This window comes from Sciurus vulgaris (genome assembly GCF_902686455.1).
Source record: "Sciurus vulgaris genome assembly, chromosome: 7".
NCBI lineage: Eukaryota > Metazoa > Chordata > Mammalia > Rodentia > Sciuridae > Sciurus > Sciurus vulgaris.
The window spans coordinates 1592569-1604610 of NC_136467.1; the positions used below are offsets into that span (position 1 = coordinate 1592569).

The 12042-nt window shown below is 53.2% G+C and overlaps 1 protein-coding gene across 1 annotated transcript in view; it reads right to left on the reverse strand.

Annotated features, from left to right (window-relative positions):
• SMOC2 (SPARC related modular calcium binding 2) overlaps positions 1-12042 on the reverse strand; it is a 155688-nt gene that overhangs the window by 86506 nt on the left and 57140 nt on the right. Inside the window, 1 exon segment of the mRNA XM_079146203.1 lies at positions 9673-9844. Coding sequence (XP_079002329.1) covers positions 9673-9844 — 172 coding nt within the window.

Consider the following 12042-nt stretch of genomic DNA (forward strand, 5'->3'; position numbering starts at 1 on the left):
CACAGCCATATCAATGTTTATAGCTGCTCAATTCTCAATAGCTAAACTATGAAACCAACTTAGATGCCCTTCAACAGATGAATGGATAAAGAAAATGTGATATAGATATAGGCATAGATATAGATACACACATGATGGAATATTACTCAGCTTCAAAGAAGAATGAAATTCTGGCATTTGAGGGTAAATGGATAGAGTTGGAGAATATCATGCTAAGTGAAATAAGCCAAACTCAAAGAACCAAAGGCGGAGTGTTCTCTCTGATATGTGGAAGCTAATTCACAGTATGAGGGGGGCTAGGGAAGAATAGAGTTACTGTATATTAGGTAGAGGGGAGTGAAGGGAGGGGATAGGCATGGGGTAGAAAGGACAGTAGAGTGAAACAGACATGATGACCTCATGTGCGTGTGTGACTGCATGACCAATGTGATCCTGCAACATGTACAACCAGAAAAATGAGAGTATACTTCATTCATGTATGATCTATCAAAACATATTGTCCTGTACAACTAATCAAAACAAAAAGAGAATTAAAAATTTAAAAAAGAGATTTCACTCTGGACATTTTCTATTTGTTAAATCCTCAAAACACGTGCAAAACCATTTTTTATCATGGTCCAACTACATGTAACATGAAACTTGCCACTTTGATCACTTCAGGGGTACGTGTCAGTGGCACTTGGCACGTCCTCAGAATCACGCAAGCAGAATGTCACTTTTCGAGCAGGCTCTCTAGCACCAGGACAGGTACACGCCCGGAAAGGAAAGTGTGCTCCTGAAGCAGTTCCTCCCAGCCCGAGTCCAGAGCTGCTGGCCCACTCTCTGTCCCATGGACTTGCCTGTCCCGGATGTCTTAGACAATTAGAATCACACAACATGTGGACCTTGCCTCTGTCCTGCACATACCGTAACATTTTCAAAGTTCATCCATGTTACAGCAGGATCAGATTGTCACTGCTTTCCCGAGCTCAGAAACGTTCCATGCACGGGCAGGCCACATTTTGTTTGTTTGATCACCTGCCGATGGACACAGCTTTGCCCACCTTTTGGCTATATCCTTATCAGTGTGTTTTTGCTTAGTTCCTGCCTTCCCATTTGGGGGCACACGCCTAGCAGCAGAGTTGCTGGCTCCCCTGTCCATTCTGTTTCAAGTAGACCAAAGAAAATCACATGTTTTGAAGAAATGGCTTGCCATGTCCTGAAAAAGCCAGGACTTCATGAACCAAGAGTCTAGTACTGGTCAGCAGACATCACTAAGCGGACTTCGACAGCACTCGTGCTGGTCAACATTAAGGGGGTGTAAGAATTGATCTGCCTGGTGGCTGCTTTTCTCTCAGTTGCAGAGAGGAGCAGGCAGCAAAGAGGTTGCGGGTTGTTCCCAGGGAGTGTGCATAGCCGTGGAAACCACAGCGCGATGCTCACTGTGAGGGACACGTGCAGTGCTCCATGAGGCTTATTTCTGATGATGGCTTTCTTTCAAGCAGGAAGCAAATAATTTTCTTCTTTGCTAAAATCACTCAAAACAAGATTAAGCAGTAATCGGAAAAGACGGTTCTGCTGAATGTTCCCTGCAGAAGGACTTTGGAGAGCAGCAATTAAAGGATTACTCGAGGATGTTGAACGAGCTGGCCAGGGCTGGGCAGGGAGGGCGTGAGACAGCCCCAGCCAGGAACTTGCCCAGTCTCCAGCCCACGGCTGCAGGCCCAGGCTGGGTCTCCTCCCCTCCTCCCCCGGTTCCCTGAGATGCTGGGCCGCACTGTGGAGTGCCCCCAGCCCCATGCCCTGCACAAGTGGCCTGCTGAGCAGGCAAAACAGGCAGAAGTTTTGTTGTCCATCACATGACAGAGAAGCAAAGCTACCTCTGGACATGGGCAAGCTGGACTCCAGACTGCTGCATGGTCACCATGGTGTGGTGGCTGTAGGGCCTCCTGATGTCAAGAGCAGTCCTCACTGTCCTTGGTGGCTGGGGCTGGGCCCAGCACAGACGGAGTGGGCGTTTCACACGGGTTGAATAAGTGTGGGCACCTGGTGATGCCACGTGCACCCCTGTGGTGGCCACAGAAAGGACAGCTGCAGAGCGGAGGGCTCCTGTTCACTGCACCAGGTGAGGGCAGACACTGGGCTCTGCAGCTGCAACATCTGCCTGTGTGTGATTTTGAAGACCAAACTGGGGAGAAGCTGGGCATTCTGTCCACCCGCTCAAGTGTGCGGGAAGTGTGTTCCCAGCACAGACAGGCCTGCTGTGATGAGGTCGGCACAGCCCCTGGCAGGGACCTCTGCCTGCCCATGGCCAGCCAGCACAGCAGGTGGCATCCCCTCACAGCAGAGCACCCAGCTCCCTAGGGCTCCCGCGACAGGAGGCACCGGGGTCCCAGAGCAGGAGCAGGGCTGGGTCCCATTCTAAACTCGACGGGAGCTCCGAGGACCACAGCTGGGTGCCAGCTGCCCAGGAAAAGGGAGCCGACGGCCTCCTCCCTGCTGCCTGTGCACAGTCCTTAAGGTCTCTAGGAGGCACTGTGGCTCCCAAGGTCCCCACAACGACAATGACACCCTCAGTGCCCCAGGAAGGACGCGTCCAACAGCCTCTCCCTGCACCAGCAACAGTGCCGGCCATCGTGAGGCAGAGAGCACAGGAGCACGGTCAGGATGCACCAGGACAGTGAGGGCAGCCTGTCTGGGGAAAGAGGACCTGCCAAAGGACGCACGGAGAGGGAGGCACGGCAGGGCCCACCAGCACACTCACAGGCACACTCACACGGGCACACACTCACATTCATACTCACACAGACACACACACACTCACATTCACACTCACACAGGCACACTCACACACACCCACACACTCATGTTCACACTCACATTCATATTTGCACACTCACATTCAGACCAGCACACTCACACTCACACTCACATTCAGACCCACACACACTCACATTCACACTCACACGGTCACACTCACACACTCACATTCACACTCACACAGGCACACTCACACACACACGTTCACACTCACACAGGCAACCAAACACTCACATTCACATTTGCACACTCACAGGTCACACTCACTCACATTCAGACCAGCACACCCACACACACTCACATTCACAGCACACTCACGTGCACAGTGGCAGGCCTCATGCGGTGTCACTGGAGACAGCTCCCTGCCACGTCTGACAGGCAGCCCTCAGGCGACGCTGCAGGTGCCCAGTTATACCGGACTCCCTCCATCCTGCAGGGAGAGGCAGAGCTGGAGCTCCCCACCTGTCCCTCGGCCCCTGGCCGCCACGGAGCTGTGACGACCGGCCTTCAGCAGGGGTGCTGAGAGTCCACAGGATCAGGCACCTGCCCAGCTCAGAAAGGCAGGCCATGACCCTGGGTCCTGGAGCAGGACACGCCTGGCTGGACGAGGGCCCGTCAACGCCCGTCTTCCCTGGAGGCTGTGACCACTGCCATGTGGACCCCCAGAGTCACTCTGGGCTCCACACAGACAAGAGGCAGGAGCTCACAACCTCGTCAAAACAGTGACTGGATGACATCCACTCCCCCCACAGGGAGCAGGCCCGGGCTGCCTGCGCCCCGCACCAGACCACACACCCTGCAAGTTCCAAGGCACTGGGTGCCCAGGGACCCAGGCTGAGGTGGGAGGCAGCCACGAGGAGAGTGGCGAGTGGCAGGAAGCCCTCTCTGATATCCTTCCACACGGCCCATTCACTGTGAAATTTTCTGATATTATTTCATTGAATAGGTTGTTCATTCCTTTGGTTTGTATCTCTGTGCCTTCCTCAATCCCAATCATTCTTAAATTTGGTCTTTTCATGATGTCCGATAGTTCTTGGAGATTCTGTTCATGATTTCTTACCATCTTCTCTGTTTGGGCGACTTTATATTCAAGATTAAATATTTTGTCTTCATTGTCTGAGGTTCTGTCTTCCAAGTGGTCTAGTCTTTTGGTGATGCTTTCCATTGAGTTTTTTATTTGGTTTATTGTCTCCTTCATTTCAAGGATTTCCATTTTTTTTTTTTTTTTTGAGAATCTCCATCTCTTTGTTGAAATGATCTTTTGCTTCCCGCAGTTGCTCTTTCAGCTTATTGTTATTATCATTCATTGCATGCATTTGCTCTCTTATCTCATCCTTTGCTTCGTGAATCATCTTAATCATGTATAATCTGAAGTCCTTTTCTGACATTTCTTCTACCATACTGTCATTGGATTCTATTAATGTAGAATCTAGATTTGTTTGGATCATTTTCTTCCCCTGTTTTTTCATGTTGTTCATGTATCTTCCCCTCTAGCAGTGCAGATCTGGGGTATTTCAGATTTCCCCCTATAGGCTTATAGTGGCCCTATAGGTTTCCAAAACTCTTTCTTTAAGGGGAGATCAATATTAGCAGTGCCAATTCAGACACTATGCAATCCTAGACCAAATAGCCCCTATGGGGACAATAACAAAATTGTCATAATAAACAAAGTGAGTTCAAATGTTATCTTGGGTAAAACAAACAGGTTTGCAATAAGGTCTGCAGTTTCTAATGGAGGACAAAGAGGATGCAGAGGGATATAGAATGTGGCTGTTAATGGGATAAGAAAAGAATACACAGAAGTTCTAGAAAACAGAAAGGGTGAGAGTGTAATCAAAAGAAATTGGACGTTAGCATGCAAAAAAGGGAGAAAGAGACTCTGAGGGAACAGGTAAACAAAAGGAAAAGAAAGCAAGAAACGTAAAGAAATAAAAACTTAAATTTTTTTTAAAAAAAAGGAGAAAAAAGAAAATCTACTGTATAACAGTCATATACTAATGAAACCTCCCAGTGTTCAGTAGCCCGATGCATGAGAGGTACCTGACAATGAGCTTCAAGCCTCCAGCAGGTGTCTCAGGATGGGATTTGCCCCACCCGAAGATCAGAGCTAAGGCTTCCAGGATTATCCAAGATGGCTGCTCTGGCTTCCAAATGTGTTGGCAACTGGGGAGCTGCAGCTCAGGGGTGGACGTGGTCAGCTGGAAGTCCTGGAGACTTCCAGGATGCAGTTGGTCTGGCAGGGGTCCTGGAGGTTGGGTGTGTTTGGTGTGGTTGTGGGATCCTGGAGGCTTGGTGCAATCAGTTGGTCTGGAGTCCTGGTGATAGGGCGCAGTCAGTTGGTCTGGGGGTCCTGGCGGCAGGGAGCAGTCAGTCGATGTGAGGGCCCCAGAGGCAGGGAGTGATGGGTTGGGCTGAGGGATCCTTGAGACGGGGCTCAGTCAGTCTGGCCAGGGGTCCTACAAGGCCTGGCTGTTGTCTCAAAATGGCGGCAGCCACGTGTAATCAAACCTGCAGGTAGTGTAACAATGAACTTCCAGGCAGCAGCAGGCAGCTGGTTCTCCACTGGCGGTCTGCGGTCAATCTGCTGGCAGCTGCCGTCCGGAGTTCGCATGAGTCGCGGCGGCAGCGGCTCGGGCGGTGGAGAGGGGACGCCAGACGGAGGTGACGCCCACAGGGCCCTCCTCGGCGCGGGGCGGCAGCGACGACGGCCACACCGGCCCGGGACTCGTTACTTCCCCGTTCACTGTGGAGTGGGCCTAGGACACTAGGGAAGCAGCTCTGGTCAGCATCCGCTATGATTCGGTTTCCAGAAACCTCAGAATGGTTCCAAGGCCTCCTGGCACATAACCCCCTTTTCTTTTATTTTTTTGCCTTTTTTAATTCAATGTTAAGGAGAAAGTTCCACTGATCTCAGATCAAAAGAAAGACATTAATGTGTCTGCTGAGTTATGAAAACACAAGTTCCACAAATTTCTGTGAAAATATGAGAAAAATCCATCCCTGTAACCCACTGCGAATAGAGTCAAGGTTGATGGTTAGATAGTATACGCAATGCAGAAAACACTCCAATCCCACTTCATCCAATGTCGGCTCAAGTATTTTAATTGTTGTTTCCAAACCAGGGCATCTAAAAGGAAGCCTGCAGAACTGTCACCCACCAAAAATGCAAAAGTGCCCTCAAAATACTGAAGTCAGCAGCAGCTGCAGGCTTGTGGGGACGCACCGCCCGGGCTTCCGGACCAGTAGCAGCTCCCTCAGAGACAGGGCAGCTGCCTGAGGGGAGGTCAGGGGACAGAGAAAGCTCTTATCCTCCACCTCCAAGGAGGGAGGCTCTGCTGGGTCTGTAGACACGCAGCTCCTGTGCTCTCAGTGGACGGACGGAAACAACTACTTGCCCCACAGCAGCCGAGACCCCGCAGCCTCAGGGTCACCTTCCCACAGCCACAAAAATCACCAGGCAGTGCAGGTCGCTCGTGCTCGGCTCCAGGACCAGGTGGGAAAGGCCCAGTGGGCAGAGCAGCGGCGAGAAGGAGCCCATCCCTCACACTAAGTCCTGCTCCCTGTGAGCCAGGGCCTGGCAAGGGAAGACCCACCCGATGCCAAGCCTTTTTCAGAGCAGCCCCAGTGTGGGGTGGGCTGAGCGCCTCAGAGCCCAGCCCTGCACACGGATTCGGTGCGTCAGAGGCGCGTGGGGCACGCGGCTGGCCCTCTCCTCAGGCGAGTCCCGAGTGCTGCCAGGTGGTCCCAGCACTAGAGAAGCAGCTGTGGGCGCCTGCAGCCCCTGGGCTGTCTCCGTCACAGCCCTTGGCTCATGTTAGCCTGCCAGCAGGCAACTCTAGCTAGCTTGTCTGTTTCCCATGGTCACAGTCTCAGGTCACAAGGTCACAGTGCAAGATTTCTTCCATGAAGTGGATGAGAATCCAGCAGAGGTAACCACCCAGGAAGCCAGGCTGGGTGCAGGTGCCAGCAAACTAAGACCCACTACCGAGAGGCGCCCGCGTTCCGTTCAGATCCCCTTCTTGACAGGAAACACCACCCCGCAGGGTGTGGCAGAGACATAGAGCCAAGGCCCCAGAGAGACCACCCAGAGAGACCCCCGGAGCTGGATTCCACCTTCCTCCTGAGGAAGGCCCTGGCCGTGTCAGAGGACTCAGACTCCATCCCCAGAGGCCCCAGCCCACGCCAGGCTTGCCCCAGCGGCTCCCAGAGGGCCCTTTCACAGGGCGCCTGATGGGGTCAGCCCAGGGCAGGTGGCAGGAGGGACCACAGACCACCAGCCCAACAGGGTGGCGAGGTTCTACCGCTTCCCCGAGCCAGGCCTCCCGGGCAAGGGCCTCTAGAAGCACCTCTGAAGTGCAGCCTCCAACCTTCAAGCCCATTCTTAAATCAGCCACCTTTCTCAGCACAGAGCCGAGGTAGCAGTGGTCACGGCATAAGACCACGTCTGCATCCGTGTCACGTGTTCAACACACAGCACTTCAGCACGGAGGACAGGAGACATGCCCTGCAGAGGGACGCACCTCACTTGGTGCTAACCCCACACCCCAGGGCCATGCTGCTCCTGAGCGGAAGACCCTAACCCCAAGGACAATCATCCAGGACACTATCCTTTTCAGTAAGGGCACAAAATCTCTCCGAGTAAGGGGTCTGTGGCTGGAGAAAGCAGAGATGACATGGAGCCCATTACTGGTGGGCATGTGTTCTTGGGTCTGAAAAACGCTGCTTAAATGAACATTAGTTGTGTACAACAAAAACGGTAGTTCTTTCCCTTTAACACAATCTGTAAGGTGCAGCTGTTTCTGATGTGGGCTGCCAGTGGACGGTTTACCTGTACACAGGTGATCTGCAAAGCCAGCTGACCCGTCTTCAGCTGCCAGCTCTTTCTAAAGGGGCCAGAGCTACCTCAGGCCTGGAAGGTGATTCTCAGCAGGTGTCACCTGGTTCAGAGAGGTTTGCACTCCCATGCTCAGGTTCCTGAGGCACGTAGAGCTCTGGGGTCCTCCCGGGGACTGACAGGCTGGCCACCGCAAGCACACTGAGCTCTGGAGCCCTCCTATAGACTGAAGGGCTGGCCATGCCATGCAGTCCAGGTCCCTGAGGCTCACAGAGTTCTGGGGTCCCCCATGGACTGATGGATTGGCCACCCCTGGCAGCCCCAGGTATCCAGGTATGGCCAGTCCTGGGCACTCCTACTTCCACTGCAGAATGTTGATTAAAAGTATGAATCGAATTCTTTCTTTATTACATTTTTTGTCTTTGAAAACCCAAAACATATTGAGCTTAATGAATGAATCCAAATTACATTTCCCATTTGAAAGTGGCTGGTCTCTTTCCTTCATCTGGAAGCAAGTCCTGATTTAGCACACTCAGACTGAACTTGATGGCACTAGCTGGCTGCAGCCTGGGCACACCTGGCTGAAGGCACAGCACAGGTGCTTAGGGTCAGGGCAGTGTGTCCAGGTGTGGGCACCTTCTGGTACTGAGCCAGGATTTGCATCTACCCACATCTGCCCACAGCTTCCTACAGTTGCTGTTTCCTGGAAGGTACTAAGAACAGATTCCAGAATCTCACCCTTTGGGGGTCCACAACCTGGCTCTACCTGCTCTCCTGGACCTACATGTTGCTCCTTGTAGGACACTTGGATTGTCTTCTACCTGGGTTGTCATAACTCTCTTAGCATAAGAGGACATCACACCAGTGTGTCAACGTCTCAGGAAGAGCACCTGACCAGGGAATCGGCCTCATAGTGCTGTTCCTTGGTACACCCTCGTGGGTAGAGTGACGTCCCCAGGACGCTTCCTGGAGGGTCTGCCTCCCTGACTACATGGATCAAGCCTTTCTGTAGCCTTTAAATGCCACATGTCCCCAAGACTGACTTTAAACAAACAATGATGACAAAAAATGTCCTCAGCAATGTGTGACCATCAGTCCTCAGCAAAGCCACAGGCACCTAGGAAGCCCAGGCCCAGGCCAGTCGTCTGCAAACAGGACAATCAAACACGTGCAGAGTGAAGGTTCTGTCACTGTGCCAGGATGGGGCTCCAGAGGGCATGCTAGCTGTCCCTCTGGAGCCACGACTCTGAGTATGAACTGTTCTCTGATCCTGTCGGTAAGGAGAGCTCTCAGGGCTAAAGAAGGTGGCAAAATTCTGCCTTCATCTAAAAGAGCAGTCCCAATCCACTGGCCTGGCATATTGCACTATGGAAGGAAGAGCAAAATGTTTTCCAAACCTGGTTAACTGTGGACCTGACACTGTGCCCCTGGCTGTCGCTTCATTCAGGTAAGAGGGCTGCTGGGGCTGATCCCCAGTCTACCCAGAACACCACCCAGAGGCTGCTCCAGCCTGTGTGGTCTTGTTTCCCGGAGAATAAGAAAAAGAAGGCAGATCTCTTTGTGAAACGACTCTGTTTCTGTTTGAAACACCAGTATCTCATGCTGAATCAAACCCTTCATTAATGTGGGCAGCATTTCAATGTGCTGCTCCAAGAAGAGTGTTAACTCCAGATGAGGTTCTAAGTCAAGAAAAGTGAACGTTGCCAAGGTAAAATCAGCACTCGCACCTACTGGGAACTGTGCAGGTGCTACTGAGCATCACCTGAGAGCACCCAGGACACTGAGGAAAACTGCAAAGTCCTTGGATAAAGGCTTCATGACATCACAGAGCACTTTAAGAATAGAAGCATTAAATAATTTTTAAATGCTCTGATTTGAAATTCATAGCATCATTCTCTACCCTTCACATGCTGAAAAAATCATAAACAAAATTATTTAGCCTTTAAATATAAACATTTAGCAGATGTGAAAGTAAACAACACCGGCACACGTTGGAATGACGGCTCAGGGGTCTCCGCAGGGACCACCCGGGAGCTTACCTTTGCAGTTTCCCCGGTAAGCAATTTCCAGCTGAGGGTCCTTGCATTTGGCACGCTGGAACTCGCAGCGGGACAGGAAGGTCCGCCCGTCCGACGCGCAGAGGGGCTTCTGGGCAGAGGTGGTGCAGTCCAAGCTGCAGTCTCTGTCTTTATCTTGATCGACTCGCAAAAACTTTGGGGAGAAAAAAAAGCAAGACAGACATCAAGACCTGCTCTGTGTGAGGAGGCAGGAAACAGAAGGCCAAGGAATGGAACTGCCAGGAGACCACGGTGCAGCGCTCAGCGCCTGCAGGAAGGCTGCAAGCCTCTCCAGCGTTCCAGGCCCCACCAGATGCGGGAGCCCTGATCTGCCCTGCCCTAAACCCAGGGGGACCCCTGGCACAAAACGTCGTGCACAGCCCCTTTCGGGTCTGGAAGGGGACGCGCCTGATGGCCTTGGTCTGAGCAGCGGCGGCTTTCTTCTGACTCGCGCAACCACCTTTCAACTTATTTCAGTACTGGCCACGGGGCTCCATTCCCCTGGAAGTTACAGGTTGGGGACCTGCACGGTTTGGAATTGGAAGTTCATCCTTCCTCCTTGAAACGGCCTTTCCCGTTTGGACTAGGTAAGTTTTGAACGAGGTTTGTTGAATAGCTGAGAGATCCAGGTTTTCCTGAAATGCCAGCACCTGCACCTGCTGCAACGTCTCAAGCTTACTCCAGCCGGAAGCAGTGGGCAGCCGGGGGACAGATCCCTGCCTTCTGACTGGGACGGCTTCCCCGGGGCAGAAGTGTGACAGGCAGGTGCTTGAGGCGAAGGCCTGGGGTGCTGTACCTCGGGAAGCTCGCCCCACAGCAGGCTGCTGCCAGCGAACCGCAGACCAGTCCTCCCAGGCCCTGCCCACCCACAGCAGTGCTGTCCTGCACAGAGAGGAGGAGGAGCAGGGAGGGCCGCCGGGGAGCAGAGCCTGACGGAGGCAGTGCCTCTGCCTGGGAGGCGAGAGGCAAGGGCACCCACCCCCAGTTCCAGGTGTCAGCAGGGGTCCGTCTGCACTTGCTGACACCTGGGGAGGACACGCTGAGGACTCAGGCGAGACGTGATCACCACCCTCTCGAGGGGGAGAGAACACCTCCACGTTTTCATGTTCAGCCTCGAGCCTTTGGAATCGGAGCCCAGGCCGGGGTGTGGCGTGTGGGCAGCGGCGGGAGGGCCTCGCAGGCCAGGGTCACCGCGGTGCTTGCCGTCTCCCTCCCCACGCACAGCGGTCAGACTCCTGGGCCATGTGCATGGACAAAGCCAACTGCTAAGGCCGAGCTGCATTCTGCAGTACACGGAGCCCACTCCAAAAAATAGAGCACCCTCTTCCGTGGCACTCGCTGTGTGCCAAAGGACCTCACTGAGTGAGTCCGGATGGAAAGCACTTGCCCAGATTCACACTGAAACCAACTGGGCCTCGAGCCACTTTCCCTTGGGAAAGCCCACCTGGGCTCAGGGAATTCCCAGTTCTCGCTTTCCCAGAGCAGGCTGTTTGCACAGGTGTGAGGCAGCAGGTGTGGGGAGGTGCAGGCCCGGCCCAGCAGCCTCTGTGGGTGCCCGGCAGCCGTGCCTTGGAAGAGCGTGGGTCAAGTAGGGATCAAAGACATTGCCTTTGTCTCTCTTAATCAATGCTGGGTGCAAGCCAAACCAAAGAGCGCAACAAAATCAAACCCGTTAAGAAACAGGTCAAAACACTCCGAGTTGCCACACAGTTGAACTTCCTGTTGCCTTGGGCAGTAGAAGTTCTTTTCGGGACCGTGCCATGAGATAACTTAAGGGAGAGCATGGGGAAAATTCCCTGGAACACAAAGCAAAGCTGATGTGTTTGTTTGTGTTTGCAAGATTTTCAAAGCCGGCAGCTCTTCGACAGCAGACCCTGAACAGGCAGGCAACCCAAGTCCCTCACTTGCCCTGGGAGGTGCTGACTCCCAGGAGTGAGCCTTCAAGGACAGCACAGTGGGCCCATGCAGACCTGGAAGCTCAGAGCGTGAGTATCAGGAAGGTAGCACGGTTGGAAGGCACGGAGGAGGCCTGCAGACCAGCCTTGCCTGAAGGGTACCCCTGCACCCGAATGCCTGGTTTTCTGGAGTTTCAGGAAAGCAATCCCAGCTCCTACAGTGAAAGGCAGCACAGCAATCTATGATGACGCGAGGGAGGGCTCCAGAGCCCCCGGCTGAAACAGCTGGCCTGGACTGGCCCAGGAAGCCACCAGTTCTTCCACACACTCCTGCACCTGATGCAAGGAATTCACGCACTTTATTGGAGTTCTGAGTCACCCGGCTTCTGGTTTGAGGGGCCTTGATTCCTTCTGTACCCCTAGTCAAGAACAGACCTCATCTTTTCACCCTCACTCA